This window comes from Chroicocephalus ridibundus, chromosome 9, assembly GCF_963924245.1.
Source record: "Chroicocephalus ridibundus chromosome 9, bChrRid1.1, whole genome shotgun sequence".
NCBI classification, from domain to species: Eukaryota; Metazoa; Chordata; class Aves; order Charadriiformes; family Laridae; genus Chroicocephalus; species Chroicocephalus ridibundus.
Window position 1 is genome coordinate 22,508,278 of NC_086292.1, and position 18,640 is coordinate 22,526,917.

The window sequence follows — 18,640 nt, forward strand, 5'->3', positions numbered from 1 at the left end:
TTGGGCACGCTCAGAACTTGGCGGCTGCCAAGGTGTTCTTCCAGGGAAGTGGAGGTTTTTACGGAGAGACAGGGGGAGGGACTCAGCTATCAGCCTCCCGCCTTGTGCTCTGCAAAGTGCCCTTGGAGGGGAGGGGATGGGCTGACCTTACCGCAGCTCTGTTAGGTGCCAAGGGAAATACCTCTCCAGGAAACACTGACGCCTTTGAGAATGCCAAGTCCCCCAGCTGGCTACACGCTCCTCTTCCTCAAGGTCGCCATTGCCAAAGTTGACATAAGGACATGCGTTTCTCATGCGAGCACCATAAATTAGCTCTCACCCAGCACTCTCAGTGTGCTGCTGTGCCGTGGCTCGTGGCAATGAAATTATGCGCAGGGCTGATGCGTAACAGGTCTGTTTGCTGGCACTGCTCTCGTCTGCAGACGTTAATGCTGGATAGAGCAGCACACTTCCAGTCAGAGGACGGATCGCTGATGAATTTACGTTACGCATCCCCATTTTCCCTCATGCGTAAGACTGCAGGTCTGGTCTCAGCTGTTGCAGTGCTCTGGAAAGCAGAGCAGAGAGGAGGCACGTAGGAGCTCACACCGAGGGGAGCGAAAGTCAGCTGTTGCTTATCTTAGTTTCTCCGGTTCAGCTATTGAGAGATCGGCATCGTGGGTTGCCATGGCAGGGGGGAAGGTCAGGGCGTCTGTTGAAAATGGCATCATCACTACAATTGCTTCAAGTCCAGAAAAACACCTGCCTCTTTCAGCTTTAACTAGAGACTTCGAATCCTGGTCCCAGCTTGCAGGAGGAAATTGCTTTTGGAAAGTCAGTTTTAACATGAGCATGACATTCCTCTAAGGGCAATTTGTTTTCTTTTGACATGATCAGAAAGAAGGCAACATACGCGATACCCAAAAAAACCCAAACAACCCTGATTTCTAGGGTAGATCATATAATTTAATACCAGGGTGGGAGAAGAAATATATTCTCTACTACACAAGAATTCGAGAATTAATTTGGTTTGCTATGATCTCTTAGAACTGGTTTTAAACTATTTATGTACCAATATGCAGAATCTGTTTGCATGTGCTTAAATACTGAATGCTGCAAAGAGAATACCTGCTTTTTAGTTAAAGTGATTTCTAACACTGAGGCTTCACTAATGAAATATCCCTTTTGTTCATCTTTCCACGCTTCAATGCATGGTGTGCAGGGTCAGTTCTGTGCATGACACCCACTGCAAGCGTTGGTAGGTTTTTCTACACAAACTTCTCAACTTTTCCTAATCTGAAAGAGACAGCAAGTTTAGTATGCATCAGTGAGAACCTGGGTGGCTGAGTGGTGTGACTGTCTATCCGCTGTCTTCTTTGAGGCTTAAATGGTTGTATCCCTTTTAATTTCTGTGCAGTGCAGTGTTTCGTGTGACTAATAAGAGAATCCAAGGTGATGTGTTCCCACGCCTATTTAGTTCCGCTGCAGAGATAAAAAATTGTCACTTAAATGTCTTTACAAGCCATTTAAGTCATCCAACAAAAGGAAATAGCAATGGGAGGATCCTGTTGGTTTATTTTTTTTGTATCAGGCATTAGGTGGATTAGAGTTTGGATTTTTGGTTGTCCTTCTGAGGATATTTTAGGGGACTGGTTTAATAAAGGTGCTAAGGAGGAGCACGTCTGGGGTCAGCCCTTCTGCCAGACCAGGGCGCTGATGTACAGCGAGAGAAGCAAGGCTTAGACCATGGTCTGGCTGGCGATTCATCTCTTCGGTGAAGTGTCAGCCGTGCAGGTACAAGGGACAATAGGGAGGTACCGATGCTGGTGCATGTGGGAGGCAGTGAGGCGTCAGGGCTGAGTACACATGCTCATTGCTGCTGCAGGCATCCAGGATGTTCAGGCTCAGCATCTGGGTCCTACTGGGAACCTGTGCAGGTCTTGGAGGGATCTTCCCCTCTGTGTACAGCTGCTGGCCACAGCAGGATGGGTGAAAGCTGAGCTTTCATTCTCCAACCAAGGTTATGCAAGACGACCAGCATCCAGGTGCGTGCCTGCTTCAGCCAGAGGGAGAGAGGCAGGAGCAAGAGCCCTGGGGAGGGTGCAAGGCTTTTGGGGAGCGGGTCTGAAAGCTTTGGCAGGAATGGCTAAGCACCCTGCTCTCGAACCTCCCCATCCCTAGAGCGCAGGGACGACGCACCACTTGCATGATGGGGAGCTGAGCCCTTCAAACACACCTCTGCCTGGAGGAAACCCCAACCCATGTGCTCCAACGTGGCTGGAGCCCCCCACCAGGGCTGGCCACGTCTGCTGGGGTGGAGGGGAAGGCAAGTCTGCTGCCCCGCTGCATGTTTGTGGGGATGCCAGGACCTTCGAATGAGCTCCCCAGCCCTGCAAAGCTCCCCTGGGTTTGGGGGATGCCCGTGTGTGCCCCGGAGCATCCCCTCCAGCACCGTGGGATGTGCAGCTTCAGGAGGCTGCCAAGCTCCCTGCTGCTGCGTTGTCCTTCCAGATGCTCTTTCTGCAAACTGTAGCTGTCGAGACGCATTTGTGTATTTTACCCTCTTGGCCCCCTCCCCTCTCCATCCTCCCCCCCCGCCCCAGCCCTCCAAGAGGGGAGTTCTGCCAAACCCTCTAGGTGGAAAGGAAGCACGCTGAATTTGTACAGAGAGAGCTCGGGTTGCCAGCCGCGCGTTTTCCATGCCTCCAGCTCTGTCCCGTGCCGAAACGTTGTCCCCGCTAGATAGAGGCAAGAAAACCCGGTGAAAGGGCTGCGGCAGTCGCTGCAAAGTGCATCATGTATCTGTGGTTGCTGGCGGGGACAGGGTGGGGAGGGAAGGGGACAAGCTTTCCCAGGTGGGTGGGAGGGTGCGCTTGCCAAAATGTCCCCACCCAAAGGAACATGCACTGGCTGTGTCTAACTCCCCACGGGTGCGAGCTGATGTGGGCTTTTGCTAGCACACCCACCCTCTCCCCCCTTTGGAAATTTGGCCCTTGGAGTCTAATACATCATTGTTCTGCTTATAAATGTACTAAGTGTTGAGAATGTTTTGGTTTTTTCCTTAATTATAATTGTAATTGGCTTTTCCCCTTCTCTCTTGTTTATTTTTTTTCCCAACGCTGTCTTGCTTTGCACTGTGATTGCATGCTGCGCCCCGATGTGTCCTTCATGACGATGTCACATGGCTTGTTGCTGTGATTCCTGCCACGCCCCCAAATCCACCACATGTTGCCATGGTTACATTTAAAAAAAAAAAAAAAAACAAAAACAAAACAAAACAAAAAAATATATATATACGCTCCACCCTCCCGTATGTCGCTTCCATGGTTCCCTTCCGAAAGTGCCCATGATGCACGGTGCTACGCCCACCACTGTGTCTGCAGCAACAACTCCTGCCACCAGCGTCCCCTTCGCTGCAACAGCTACCGCCAATCAGGTTTGGCCCTTTCAATGGCTTTCTTTCACGTGTTCAGATCTCGAGGACCGGGCGAGGGCCGGATCCTGCGTGGGGCCGAGCGCCTTCCCGACCCGCTCAGCTCGGCGCAGGCTCGGGCGCGCAGAGGCAGTGTGTGCGTGCGTGCGCGCGCGTGTGTGTGCGTGTGCGTGTGTGTCCGGGGATCGGTGGTGAGGGATGGGCGGCGAGCCCGGCTGGAGCATAGGGATGCGCGATTGGCAGGGGTCCAAGCGCTTCTCCAAAAAAAAACACCCCCGTGCCCCCTCGGGTCCTGAAAAACCGGGCTGTAAAACTCCTGACCATACCGTCAAGACCTGCAGCACTTCTGCTTTCAGTCTCAAGCAGAAATACCACCCCGAGCATCCTTCCTCCGTGGTATTTTGGCATGTCCTCTCCTGGCTGGAAAGTGGAAGTGAAAACACAAAGCGGCTTCCCCCCACCGCAAGATTGGACTCTAAAAACATTCCCCCCCCCCCCCAAAAAAAAAAAAACCAAACCCAACCAAAACCCAAAAAATTGGGAGCAAGGCTATGAAGTGTGAAGCTTATTTACACCAGTAGCGTCACCCATCCCTACAGAAGTGACTCTGGATGTGCAGTACGTGCCATTGTAGCACTGCCATAAGTGTACAGGATTTCATGCATGTCTGCCGAGCCATAATTCTCTCCAAAACTTTCCTCTGAAGATACTGAGTTGTGATGGCTGCTTCCGCACCAGTCCTGAACTGTATATGCACAACCTGTCCTAGTGATGCTTCCTGATAATTTGGTGTGCCACAACTTTTCCCAGTTAGACCAGAAACATTTCAAACACTTTTTTTTTCTTGGGTTTTTTTTTTATTTTTCCCCTCAGTACTAATTTTAGCATTTTTATTTGTCATGCTCTCAGGTTTAGAGCTATTGCAAAGAAAATGGGGTGTCACTTTGTTCTGTAGGAGGCTGTTAGCCATGACAAATGTCAGTAATATCTCAGGGGGCTTCCTCTAGTCTTCCGCTAGCGCAAGGTCATGAGGCTTTCAGTAGAAGTTTCACCTGCGTAAGACCTAGGCAGTGTTTTACTGCTCACAGTAGGGATTGCTAGTGTTTTTCTGTGCTTTGTTGTTATTTTCAGGTTGAGCAGTATACTCATACTGGTCATGGGAAGAAAGCAGAAATTCCTGTGCAGCGTTGCTCTGTGGCTGTGTGAGTCCTGTTTCAGCCAGATAGTTCAGGGCATTTCTGTCTTACTCGTAGTCTATGGAGTTAATATCCCAGTACAGTCAACACAAGGCATCAGTAGTGATGCAGCTACATTGTACTTAATGTGTGGCAAAATAAAGACATCTTGGGCGTGGATCCCGTTTTATAAGACACTGATGTACTTACTAACCTGAAACTGAAGACAGAATGAGCAGCCCGATCTCAAGACAATGTTTTAATGTGTTGTGTTCTTTGTTTTTTTTGCTGTAGATATCCCAGTTATCAGTAGATGAACTGAGTAGCAGCATGTTTGTTTCACAGATGTAGAAGTTCCCGACAGAACAGTAAGTTCCCTTTCGGTATTTCTCTTTATGGTGGACTGCTTTGTACGAGGGCGCTGCATCCCCCAAAAGGGGGGCTGGCTCGGGCAGAGGGACGGAGCCTGTGGGACCCCAGTGGCTTCACATTCCGCCTACTCAACTGAAACACAGCAGCTGCAGCACAGATACGGGCCCGCCCCACGGCTTACAACAGGCAGCGTCCCCTTGTCGTGTCTCCTGTGTTACGGCGTTTGTAGCCTCCCTTCTCGCATCCCCCCGAGTCTGATGGCTGTGTTTACAGGTTACTCTCGCTCTGCGTGGCTCCCAGCTGCCTGCAGGTGCCTCAGGGATTTGCACTATTGACGGCAAAGACTGGTCTGGTAATGAGTCAGCTGAAAAGGCGTAACTTCTCTTTTGCTGTTAGTGGCATACTTTCCTGGGGTAAGCAGGATTGGGTCGTCACCAGCTGCTGTGCGTCTGCAAGGCTGGCTTGGTTCGAGCAGAGATCTGCCGTTCAGCTGCAGTGGGGGCCTGGCTCATGGTGGGTTTCTTCAGAGGTCTTTGTACATGTTTAAGATGAGGATGAGTGCCACAAGCAACATATCCTTCACGCTACCTGCAGGTCCTGGGCTCCTGGGCTTCTCTGAGTGGGAGCGATGGAGAAGTTTGTCCTTTTCTTTGACTTACAGAGCATTACTTCACAGCCGTAGCAGCAGCGTCATTTTTCCATTGCTTTTATTTGTGAGTGTTCACTGATGTTCATGAGATAAAATCCCTGAGGGTTTCAGTTAATCGCTCTACTTTTTTACCCTAAAAGAGTAAAGAGTAAGTTCAGCCAATTCAAGAAGAGGTCACAAGATTTTCCCAGTGCAGGCCATTTAGTATACACAGGTGTGCAACCCGCTTCTTCCTTAGGTCACGTAGGCAAGTGCTTGAACTCTGGAAAATAATTTAGCAAGCAATTCTCTAATTATATCTTTAGCAATCAACAGAAAATACTCATATTGGTAGTGGCCTTTATCTCTGCCGACGTAAATAAACTACCGTACGTATAAATGGTGCACTAAGTGTGGCCATGGACCCCTGTTAGTCTAGGGGTGAACGCTGAGCTATCCCTGCTAGAGAAAATGGGTGTTACGCAGTGTACTTACTGCTCTCCCAAACAACAGGCAGACGTGACGCCTGACATGTTAGCCCATTTCCATAACACATGCAAAGAGTCCGTTCCACCCGATACGGAGGTTATTTGCATGGGAAGAGCCTCGTTCTTGAGCTCTTTGAAATTGTTTTCCGCATTTATTTCAGGAAGCTTCTTTTTTCTTGATCCTTTTCACTTTTATGTATGTGTGCTTAAACTCACGCTGTCAATAGTTAGTGATTTCAGACTCGGCAGGGAACTTCCATGGGGTATATTTCTTTAGCGAGTAGGGAGCACGGTGCAGTCCATCGAAATAAAGCGTCACCCGCGCTGCTAAGGACTGTGAAAAACCTCTGCTTGGAAGAAGGAGGGTCCACATGTTGAATTTGCTGGGATTTGCTTGGGATCAGGCATGGAGAGGGTCTAGGTCAGAGACTTCGCCAGGACGGTGTGAGTGCGTCCGTGAGCCACCGCTCTGCCACTTGTCCCCTTAACACCTCGCAGCTGCGGGACATAAACCCACCTTCAGAGGCTGGCAATGTTCCCCAGCGCCCACAGTGCTCACAGACCCACCGGTGACCATTTCGATGTGGCAGCATGTGTGTTTTGATCCGGTTCCTGGGTTGTTACCCGCTGTGTCCCTGCCAGCGAATCTCTCGGACACGTGGCTTCATGCTGCCGCCCGAGTATGTGAAGTTGTGCGTGTGCTCAAGGGTTTTGCCAGACGAGGTCCTTGGTGGGCACTGTGCAATGCTGAGGGGTGATTCCCAAAGCTGCCCTGAGTGCGAGTCGGGCAACTGAAACGCTTGCTGCTCTGGCAGATGTTTTTCTTTTCCTCCATGGTTGGCGAGGTCCTCGTCTCCAGGCTGGATAGCCTAGCTCTGCTGTAGACAAGAGTCTTGCGCCCTTCAGGGGAGGATTTTCATGAGTACATCCCAAGAGGGGCGATTTGCTCCCCAAAGAGGGTGCCCTGAGCACAGGGTTTCTGTGTCTGTGCTTTGTCTCTGGGCCCCACTCACCTTTGGCTCGTGGCTCCTTAGGGTCAGATTTTGATGTCACTACCCATCCCTCGCTTGGAAGGAAACGAGAGCTAACGGGGGTCAGGGGTTTCCCTGTCCCTCTCCTTGGTCTCTCCCTACCTACTGTCCTGTCTCAAAAATCAGGCTATTAATCGCCCACCTCCCTCTTTCGCTAATTGTCTTGTCAGCATGTGTGGAGCACACTGGGAACGGAAAGCCCTAAGTGCAGATTAAGGAGGATGCCAAGTGTGTTATTAGCAATTTCACCCTATGTCAGAAAATTAAGGGAATAAAATGTTTTCTCTCTGCAACCTACTAATGGCAACCTCTTGGGCAACGCAGTGAGGATGCAGATGTATCTTATTAGAGTGACTTATTAAGATACAGATATTCCTCTCTGTAACTTCTCACTCTTTCTTTGTTCTTGTTTTTGTTTTGTTTTTTTTTCTTTCCGCTGCAGCAGACCATGTTGAAATTCTGAACAGTAAAATTATGGAGCACCAGGACTTCTTGGTGGGAAGCTGCGCATGGCCTTTCTGTATATATCCCCTCTTCCCTCTATCGTTCTCTACCACCTCTACAGTAAGCCTGTTGCAGCCTACATGTTAACCAAAAACTGATCAATGGGAATGTCAAAAAAAAAAAAAAAAAAAAAGCACTATAGAAACAATTAACAAACAGCGCTCTGTTATATGAGATATACAAGTAGAAAATTATAATAGACTTTTATAACACATTACTTTAACACACTTAATCATTTTATGACTACCATCCTGATAAGTGCATCTGCACAGCGGACTGTTGGTTTACTGTATACTATCGATGGATAAATGTTTGTCTTGTTTTTAAAGTGTTATCTTACTGTTTTGTTTACATCATAGTCTATTGATTTGTTTTAAAGTGTACGTCATTATCAAGTATACTCAATACCATTTTTTCATTATTGTTATGTCTTAAGTTTTCATATACTGTAGGTTTTATGGGTTTTTGTTTGTTTTTTACTAAAAATGTTATTGTGGGAAACAGGAATTATGTGCTTGAAAAACGTGACACAGGAATGTTCTGCCCTTTGCTGGATTTTGCTCTTAATGTCAGCTAAAGTCGCTTGTGTTAAATGCTCCTTTTATCGTTGAAAATTTGCCTTCAGAAAGAGTCTCCAAATTTTTTAGTTACAAGTGATACGAAAGGACAGCTGTCATTTTAGTCCAGTTCAGGGTATTTATTTCAATACAACGAGCTGATTCTGGAAACTTTTGGAAAAAAAAAAAAAAAAAAAATCCCCAAAAGCCCACCCTCGGTAAGGGGACAGGAGTGATTTGCTCAGACTGTGGTAAACATCACGGGGTTTCTGCAGTTCTGGTGTCCATTGAAGTGCATTCTCAGCTGCAAACGGCGCACAATCTCTCTTGCTGTTCTCATGGTGCAGTCCAAAAAAAAAAAAAAATAAAAATAATAGGTGGTGAAGGGAGAGAGCTTCAGTTGGGCAAAGACTCACTGCGCTGGAGAGGAGCAAATGCCAGATGTTAGCTGGAGTGAGCCCGCAGCCGTGACGTAGCCCAGGACGGGTAATACCGTGCCCGGGGGCTTGTCTCATTTCGGCCTGAAGTCTTTACCTGGCTCTTCTTGAAATTTTGTCAGCGTGTACCGATTATTTAATCACCGTTTTCCATAAGTGGGTGATCTTACCCCATGATCTATGGCCCTTTAAAGCAAACACCGGTAGCAAAGCAAGAAAAAGCTCGGCGTAAGCTTTCTACCGTGGATAAACGTTCACCTTAATGGAGCTCCGGTAGGTCAGTGGATGTATTTTGGCACCTTCTACTTGATCAAGAGCAACGTTTGCCACACAACAAGGGCTAGTTCTCGATACCTCCTTTTCATACGCACGAATTAAACCATTTCCAGCCCCTGCACCCTGGACAGCCCAGCCTGTCGTTAACGCTGCATTGCTGAACAATCTGGCTGCAGAATGCATTTTAGTTGAGGATACAGCCACATTCATCCCCCTCGTAGCTCTACAGTATCATTGGCATTATGGAAGAGATGGATTTGCTCCGGTAAATCCGCAAACTCGGTTCTAGGAGAAAAGAGAATTGTTATCAAAACCAAGCAAGAGGCCAATTCCCGGTGTCTGGAGGACCAGCCACCCCAAGCTCACAGTGGTCCTGTAGGGTGCCAAATTTTGACAACCAGGTTGCATTTTCTTTTCCAAGTTCCTCGGCCCTGGTAGGGGACTTTCCTTGCCCCCTCTCCTCCAGCGTGAGCACAGCTGGTTTGCTAGATGTGTATCTCCATGGACCACAAGCGATGGAGGGGCATCTAGGGCACAACCAGCGTGTCCCAGAGCAGGCGCTGCCCGTGTGCCCATGGAGACTCATTCCTAGCAAGAATCTTTGAAGACCCCAGCTCGAAAAGACATTGAGGCAGAAGGAATCTCTCCATTAATTCCAGCAGGCTTTGAACCAAACCCTGAGAGAGGGGGGGAAAAAACATTCACCCCCCACCCCCCAAAGCCCTCCTTGCTGAACCCTGTGTGTTGACAGTCACGTTGCCCAGCCATCAGCGTTTACGAGCAGCAGCGTTGCCTGAAATCAGACTCTCGTTTTTATATTGGCAACCACATACCTGTTCTTTTCACCACTGAGTTTCTGTTTCCCAAAACCATAACGTTGTTAGTGGAAAAAAAAAAAAAAAAAAAAGAAGTGGATTTGAGTACTTCCTGTTTGAAATTATTTGTGTATCAAAAATGGGTTTTGCACAACCTGTGCCAGTGCCTCAACAAAGAACAGAGCTGATCTTCTTAAGCCAGAAAGGATGCGTTCAAGCTTGTATAGCTTTATGAGTTCAAGGAGGTTAGAATTTTTTCAGTGCTAAATGGATTTTTGTATATCTTGACACTTTGATGTAACCTCCTATTTTATTTATCGACTTAAACATCTGGCATAGATGTGCATAGAATGTAAACCTAGAATACAGCTGTTTTCCTGTCACATTTAAAGCACTGAAAAAAAAAAAAAAGGATTTAAGGATTATTTTTTATTAAAGAGGTCCAATGAGGGATGTTCAGGGTAGTTATATTAGGTGCCACAACAGTTTTTATATTGCTGGCAAATTTAGAGTTAATTTGTAAATGAGTTTAAGGAAAGAAAAGCTTGAAGCACTAAACTTCACCAAATTCAAAACAATCTCGGCAAAAATGCCATTTTGAGGTAGCACTATTTAAACTAGTTGTGCAATGACTTGCTCTAATTTTCTTTGTTCAAGAAAGAAAAGAAAAAAAAAAAAACAGTCGCCAGACTATAAATTTCCTAAATAGACTATTACAAAGTCACCGAGCTAGTAAGTGACTCTAAACAAATGTCATAAAAGCATGAATATCATCCTTTATTTGACAAGAGATGTATGTAAGTTTGTTTAAATCAATATAATTTTAGTGACATTTTTATAAGCTTCCCACTTTCCATGAACCTATATTTTTTATTTATCCAAAGTTATTTCTCTTTGTCCATTTCTCTCAGCCTTATGCAAACAATATGCAAGAAATGCTGAAACTTGGATAAAACGGGTCATGCAGAGGGAAAATGAAAGCTGAGATTGATCATTTTCACGAGAAAAGGTTGTTAGTAGTTTCAATAAAAAGTACTGCTACTAAACTGTAACATAAGCAGACAATAAAAGAGGGATTTAAAATAAAATGGATTCATAAAACTATTAAGATTATTTTTGTTAAATACAGTGTTTTTAGTAATTTGGAACATGATTTCACAATCAGACGTGGGTTGGGTTTTTTTGGGTTTTTTTGGTTTTTTTTTTTCAGTTGGGAATTTCTAGCCGATGATTTTTGACTGTGTATTTTAGCCTCGCGATGTTCCGGTAACGCGTTACCTCCCCGGCCAGCCCGCACCGACCCCCTTCCCGCACACCCCGAAGCCCTTCTCTCCGCCGCCTGGCACCGCGCTCGGAGCGTTCCCGAATGTCGGCGCCGCCGTCGGGCTGCCCACCAGCCGTGGCCGCTCCAGCTTCCCCACGGCACGGTCCCCCTGCCGGAGCCGGGCCACGGGCATCGGGGCGGCGCTGGAGATGGGCTTGTGTCCGGTGGGTGCAGCCGGCCGGAGGAGCTCGTGTGGGGCGAGATGTCTTCTCCTCCGGCTTGCGGGCTGCTGGCTGGGGTGGTAGAGTAGCTCTGGGACAACGCGGGTCCACCGTGCTTGAGAAAACTGGAGTCCTCGTTCTGTTTATCCCTTGTACATTTCACAGACATGAAAATTGAAAAAGGTGAAATTTATGAGGAAAATCTAATTTCCCATTCCTGTTGAATGGATTTAGTTTGATATTGACCTGATTTTACCATGTGCCTGTTGAAGGCCTTAGAGTATATACTGTATGTTAAAGACTGTAATAACTTTAAAAAAAAAAGAAATAGTTGATAGCCTAATCCAAATGTAAATATAGCTACAACACGTCGTTAGTAGGCTACAACGCATTAATTCATGTCATTTATTTTCATTTCTCTACCATTAGTTTTTAAGGTTTTCATTATTGCTTTTTTTTTTTTTTGGTATCTTTAGTAACTAATGAATTTAATTTTGAAGGAGAGTTAGAGAAAGTTTAAAATTTTTAATACATGTATTCAGCCCATTTAGTTATATTCTAAACCAACACTGAAGCATGGTAAGGTATAGAATACAGTCCATAACTAGTTTGTATAGTTTACAGTTTAAGAACAAAATTAACTTTGTATGTAACTCCTACAATGATAGATTCATTGTTAACTAATTATATTAAGTTGTTGTTGCTATGGCAACAAAACTACAACATGGCTACCTTTGTATACATTATTTGTGAAATTTTCACATGTAAATTAAAAGTGATGTGTAACAGTATGAGCTTGTTAAAGGTACAGTTCGATACTGTCAGATAAAGATATGATTGAATATTTTTAAAATCCCAAAGTCCCATGTGAACGCTGAATTTGTGTCTTTGACGTCACTTTTTCAGTCAAGAAGTTTACAACACATGGATTTAGAGTCAGGTTTTATAGCTTGTAGAAATTGTTGTGTGGCAAGGGTTATTCCACAGTATTTTCGCTTTGAAAACGCGACAGCCTGTATTTGCGATGTAGTGACCGGTCTTGCTTTCATTTCACGTTCAGTCACACGGCGGGAATTCGGAATTAATCCGTTTCAGTACTGTAGCGATTTTTTTTTTTTTTTTTCTTCTCTCTCCAGAAATTGAGCTCTCACGCAATTAACGTTACGATCAGGGCTAAATAATTAAGCATATAACTATTTTAATACTAATTTATATTAGCAAAAACTGTACATAAGAAAAAAATAAAAAATAAAAAAAATATTGTGGAATGACCCCGTAACAGTGTTGAAGATACAAATATGCTGCAGTTAAACTGATTCAGTTAGTGTACGAATGTGTGAGACACACCTTTTTTGCACTTATGTACATAGTCCACGAAAGAAATCCTTGGAACTTATTTTGAATATAAAAAGTCTGTAATAATACAGGAAAAGTTTGTAAAAGAGATAGGTATTACTAAGGCTTTGAAAAGGAGGAGTTTTTTGCTATAAAACTTATCTGAAAGCATGATGTTGCTTTGCTGTTGTAAAAGCTTTGTAGTTTGCCATAGCTTATTATACAGCAGACTGATACCAGGTCAGCTCCAACCTGCAGCACAGAGAAATGGGAAACAGTGCTTAATTAATTAGTAAGGTCACTAGCAAAGATTTGAATGACTTTTTTTTCTTCTTCTTTTTTTTCTTCTTCTTCTTTTTTTTTTTTTCTTTTTTAATCGGCCTACATTTTCAAACACACCCCAGGTCATGTTTCTGCCAAGGCTGTGTTCTCGGTGAATCCTATTAGGACTGATAGCTCCGTGGCGGCGTCCACGCATCTTTCCTAGCCCCTAATCCTATTTCTGGCTGGGAGCGTTTATCCGTTAGAGGTGACTGTGGTTGCAGCGAGCGCTTTACATCCCAGAGGGAATTTGAGGTGTCGCAGCCTTGCTGATTTTTTTTTTTTTTTTAATTTTTTTATTATTATTGTTTCCGGGCAAGGTAACAAAACGGAGGGGTGAGATGAGCAGTGGAAGGACGGGGATGGGTTTGGGTTGTCTTGGGCTGGTTTCTTTTTGCTGTGTACGGCGGCTGTGGCGGTCGTTTGAGAGAGCAGCGCCGGCTGATGGGGCAGGGGGTGGAGGCTGAGGCTGGTGCTTCTGCTGGGGTTAAGAAGCCCCATTGAGCCACCACCAGCGGAGAGCACCGCTGTGGTCCCCAGCCTGCCGAGCCTCTTGGGTCCCTTTCACTTGGCGGTGGTGCTGCCAGGGCTCGGCAGCCCCGAGGCGATTTTGGAGAAGCCGAAGCCCCTGCCTTGACCCATGTATTTTTGATTAAAACAAGTTGGGTTTGGTGGGGTTTTTTTGCAAAACCCAAGCCCCGGATTCGCTTCGGAAAGGTGGCTGGTTTTGCCGTGAGGCTGGTCCCAACCCAAGTGATGAGTTCAGCCCCCCCGCCCCAGAGCAGAACCGGTGGGGGATGGGGCCCAGTGTCCCCCTCTCCCTTCCCTGCCTGGTCCAGGGCCGGGGGCCGCAGCGTCACTGCCCAGCGCAGGACCTGCTCTTGGGCCACTGCTGCTGCCGTCTCGGGGGTGTCGGCATCTTGGCGCTGGCAGCGAGCGCCCAGCCAGCCCCCAGCGCACCTTGGGGGGTGTTTAAGCGGGGGTTTTGCCGAACAGGAGCTGTGGCATCGGGTCTTCAAAAACCAGAGAGAAAAGATCAGATACTGCCTCTTTTCATGGGTGTTACAACAACCTAGATTTTAAGATGAAATAACCGGCGAATTCTAGCCGCTGTGCTGTTAAGGCTTCCCTTTGCCATCATCAGTTTTTGTAATCAAGCTCTTTCTCATTTCTAGGATTATGAGAGAAAAATATTTTGCACTATGAAATGCATCGTAGCTGGTCAAACTTCTTTTCACTGGGGTGTGAGCGTGAGCGTGACAACGCTGCGGAAATCTTTGCTGGTGATCTTTACTGACATCCTCTATCATCAAAAATAACTCTATATGCCTCTCAAATGAGCTAGTTAAACATGCAAAAATAACACAACTATTAAATAAAATGAAGTTATTTTTCCAAACACACAACAGAGAGAATTACCTGACACTGAATTACAAGGTTCCAGTTCTTTATTACTGTACACAGATGCTATTTGATAGTGGTGGAAGCCAAATGATTTTGTTGCCATGGCTTTTGTATCCTAGCAGATGAGGGGATGATAAGACCATTCTTAGGTTGGATTATGGGATATTTTTTTTTCTTTCCAATTAACTTTGTTTTAATCATGTTTTTTATTTAAATCATGAAAACGAACCGAGACTCCCCACGCTCTTTATTGTATCACCTGACAACAGATCACTTTTTTTTTTTTTTTTTAAATAAATACAGAATTGTATTTTAGGCAATCACTAAAATCAAAGAGAGAATGTTCTCCTAAATTGTCAAATTGTTAATTTAAATCTATAAAAACATTTATACTGTACTGTGTAAAGTAGATCTTTAAAGCACATTCTTCTTCTCATAGGCATTTCTGGTAAAACAAAGTAAGGGAAACATTAGACGTCAATGGTATAGTTTAGAAAATATATACAAATGATTACAGTTAGCCCTGTGGAATTGTAAGAAATTAAAATATCATCAGATCCAGACAGGCGTAGGCTAATGCAATATTTCAGTTCCATAACACGATAGTTCATTCCCTCAACTGCTACCAACAGGGTGTACGCTTTGAAGTTCTTTTTCTTTTTGCCACGTTTATATTGCTGTAGTGCTTGTACGTGCTTTAGAAATGTGCATAATGCTACTCATTTTAGTATGTTACTTCTATATTGTTATTGTTTATTTTTTGATCTTTTAATAAAGTGGATAAAATTCTGGGTTATGTTTTTTATGGATCCATATCTACACATTAATAGGAGTTTAAAAACTTTTCAAGTTCCAGTTTATTAGTCCCAAACTTTAAAGGTTCTGATGTAAAAATAATAACTAATGAATTTGATTCCATGTTATATCTAAAGTGTAGAACAACAGAATAAATTTCTTTCCAGAAAATACCTTCAGTATTTTGAATTCTGTAGCCAGTGCCTCCTTTTTATCGGATGCATTTGGCCTGTCCTATTAAAGTTACTAACACGAGACATTTGTATTTTAGAAAAATAAAAAGTAAAACTTTCCAGATGCTGCCGTTTGGTTTCTCTTGTGCCTTAGACCTTCTGAGACACATGTCATGTGCTGTGCTTGGGCTGCATTTTTCCTTGCTTCCTTTCTGACCCGATCTGGGATGCGATTAGAGGGAAGATGAGAGATGTGCATTTGAAGATAACCATGAAGAATAAATGGACTATCGTCCGAAGGCCTGCGGCTTTTGTAGCACAGTGAGGTGTGTGTTAATTGTTCTCTTTCAGCATTTGTGTCAGGTGTCATTCTGCACATCCCAGTGCAGCAACGCAACAGTCGTCTCCTTTTGGCCGCAGCCCGGAGTGCCCGGCTCTCCCGGAGCGCCCAGCGGGGGCTGCGGTGCCAGGGGTGCCCCTCGCCTCCCGCAGCAGCTGCCGCCGAGCTCAGGCTGGACTTCTGCGAGAGAAAAATCGCTCCTTGCTGAGTTTGTTTGTCCCTTTTGTAGTGTTGCACAGATTCCGCGGTGTCGTCACCTGTGTGCCAGCAGCATTGCTGTAAAAGGGGGCTTTTTACCCTTAAACTGGCTTGAGATCTCCGCTCGCTGTCTGAAAGCTTTGGCTTTTACCAGTCAGTCTCAACACTTACTGGGTCCAGATGGAGGCACCAAGCCGAGGAGCGTGGCCGTGCCGGGCTGCAGCATCGCTCATCTCGTGGGCAGCAGCAGAAGACGACATCAGGAGGCCCCTGAAGATGCGAGTAACGGCTCTGCAGGCGTCCGAGTGGTGGTCTGGCCTTGGCACCTGGGCTGCGGCGACACGGGACGCCAAGGGGATGGGTGAGCCCAGATGGTGCGACAAGAGGGGTTTGATGCCAACACGGGAAAGGGGAGCACAGCACGGGAGGGAATCGCGGGCCGTTTTCCCAACGGAGTTCAAGAATCTGACTCGGGGGGAGGGGGGCTAAGCAGGAGTTTGAAAATAAGCATTTTGGGGGATGCAGGTCTGTTAGAGCTGCTCAGGGACAGGAGGAGGTTCTGCAGACACCGCTTCCCCCGACACCCTTACTAGGACACGCCATTGACTTTGAGAAAAGACAGACTAAGCCCAGGACAAATTACAGAACTGTTTCGTTTTCATCAGCCTGTTTCCCTGACTACTTCTTGCAGATTAATTGACTCCGTTTGTGTGTCAAGGTCACTTACGGCTTTTTTCTATAAATGACTCCTGCCTCATCTGATGGCACAATTAAGTGTCTGAATTGTTTCTAAAGCCAAAAAATGGGGAACTGAGACTTTTCTGAGCAGTGGATGTTGCGGTGGTCCGGGCGTGGTGTGGGATCCTTCCTGAATGGGTACAAGATTTTATTAGCAGCGTTCCGCTGGTTTGGCTTTCTCGGTGGGAAGGGGATGGGGACTTGCAGGGGATGCTTTCCTCGGAGCCGTGGGACGGGCTGAGCCTTGGCTGCTTGGAGACGCCAGCTCCGCTCGAGGGAAGCGTCCCCTGTGGGGAAGGTCGGGGATCCCACGCTAGTCCTGAAATTCAAAGGTGGCCCATGAACAAGCAGCTTTAAGTCCTGTGTCAAGGCTGAAGAGCATCCCCCTGGGCCAGGGATGGGGGATTTCACCTGGGGCCCGTTTGCGGAAGCCCCAGGAGGATATGCTGCAAACTGCTTTATAGGTGACGTTGGATTAAAGGATCAGAGCAAACTGTACGGGATACTGTATTTACGGCAGGTGTCATTTGGAAATATTACAGCACGTAGCCTATCTATCTTCCTCTCCGCTGGGGCAGTTTGTGCAGGAAAGCCAAGTGAAATAAAAATCTCCATTTAGCTCTTTGGCTGTTGAAGCTTCAGTGGGAAACAAGGGGGTAAAAAAAACCCTGTTTTTCAAGGCTTGCTCCATACTCAGATGGGCCTCTGTGGTCCAAAGCCGGTTTTTATTCAATCCAGACTTAGCACTGGATAAATAGATCACTTTCATCTATTTATGATGAGAAAAAGGAGACTGAAGAAAGAAGTGTTTGGCTAATCCCTGATGAGCTGTGGATCTAAAGTATCCTCTCCAATGCCAGCAGCCGGTTAACCCTTCCCAGGACGGGTCGCGCCGGAGTGCGTTGCAGCGTGAGGAACAGCGCGTCCCCTCTCGCTTGTGCTCGGAGCCGTTCCTGCAGGTGGTGGACTGTGTGCCTCTTCCCACCCAGGAGGGACCCTCCCTTGAGTGCATCTCCAAAATGGCAGCACATCCCAAAAAGCGATCCCTGTGAAGGTCCGGGAAGTCCTCTGGGGTGAGGCCGCATCTGGAGTGCTGTGTCCAGTTCTGGGCTCCCCGGTTCCAGAAGGACAGGGAACTGCTGGAGAGGGGACAGCAAAGGGCTACCAAGATGCTGAGGGGACTGGAACACCTCTCTCATGGAGAAAGGCTGAGGGATTTGGGTCTCTTCAGTCTGGAAAAAAGACAACTGAGGGGGGATCTTATCAACGCTTATAAATACTGAAAGGGTGGGTGTCAGGAGGATGGGGCCAGGCTCTTTTCAGTGGTGTCTGGGGACAGGACAAGGGGTAACGGGCACAAACTTGACCATGGGAAGTTCCACCTGAACATGAGGAGGAACTTCTTTCCTGTGAGGGTGGCAGAGCCCTGGCACAGGCTGCCCAGAGAGGTGGTGGAGTCTCCGTCTCTGGAGACATTCCAAACCCGCCTGGAGGCGTTCCTGTGCCACCTGCTGTGGGTGACCCTGCTCTGGCAGGGGGTTGGACTGGATCATCTCCAGAGGTCCCTTCCAACCCTAGGATTCTGGGATTCTGTGTCTGCAGGCGGAGGGACCTGCAGGGAGATGGGAAGAGCCACAGCCTGAAGGCCATGGGGATGGGCTTGGAGGAGCAGGAGCCCAGCAAGCTGTCTCTGACGGGGTCCTAGTCGGGCTTGGCTCAGCTGGAAGATGTTTGCTGCAAATGTCTTTGCCCTTTCCTCCTCATTTTGCCTTTTTCAGAGTGTCTCTTGCCAGTCCATTTAGCAGCAGCGTGCTCCATCCTCTCCCCGGCTGTTCCCACTGCCCTTGCCCAGGATCCTAAGGTGTAAATCCAGCCCTGAGGCCACGGCGCTGCAGCACCTGCACCGGCTGCCGCAGGGAGGATCGCCGCAGCTGGGCAGGAGGCCGTGGGACGATGCTGCCGCACTGTTCAGCTCTCCGCAGCTGCAGCTGGGTTGCGCAGAGGTATTTCTGCTTTGCTCTATGGTGCATGTAAATTATTTGCTCGTAAATGTTATCCGCGCCTTCCCAAGGGAGCTGCTGCCTTCCTCCCCTCTGCAGCCATCGCCTGCTCGAAGCCTGTGTTTGTAATCGATGCAGCTTCTGCTTTAATGCTTT

At 46.8% G+C, this 18,640-nt stretch overlaps 1 protein-coding gene across 16 annotated transcripts in view; it reads left to right on the forward strand.

Annotated features, from left to right (window-relative positions):
• Positions 1-14,527, forward strand: part of MBNL3 (muscleblind like splicing regulator 3) — a 97,753-nt gene extending 83,226 nt beyond the window's left edge. For 7 of the 16 annotated variants that reach the window (XM_063347447.1, XM_063347455.1, XM_063347448.1 and 4 more), the window contains 4 exons: positions 1,202-1,237; positions 3,321-3,415; positions 4,882-4,955; positions 7,549-14,527. In XM_063347447.1, coding sequence (XP_063203517.1) covers positions 1,202-1,237; positions 3,321-3,415; positions 4,882-4,938 — 188 coding nt within the window. In that variant the 3' untranslated portion in view covers positions 4,939-4,955; positions 7,549-14,527. The remainder of the gene's footprint in view (positions 1-1,201; positions 1,238-3,320; positions 3,416-4,881; positions 4,956-7,548) is intronic. The other 9 variants (XR_010072685.1, XR_010072681.1, XM_063347454.1 and 6 more) reach the window with 6 other exon arrangements.
• The last annotated feature ends 4,113 nt before the right edge of the window (positions 14,528-18,640 follow it).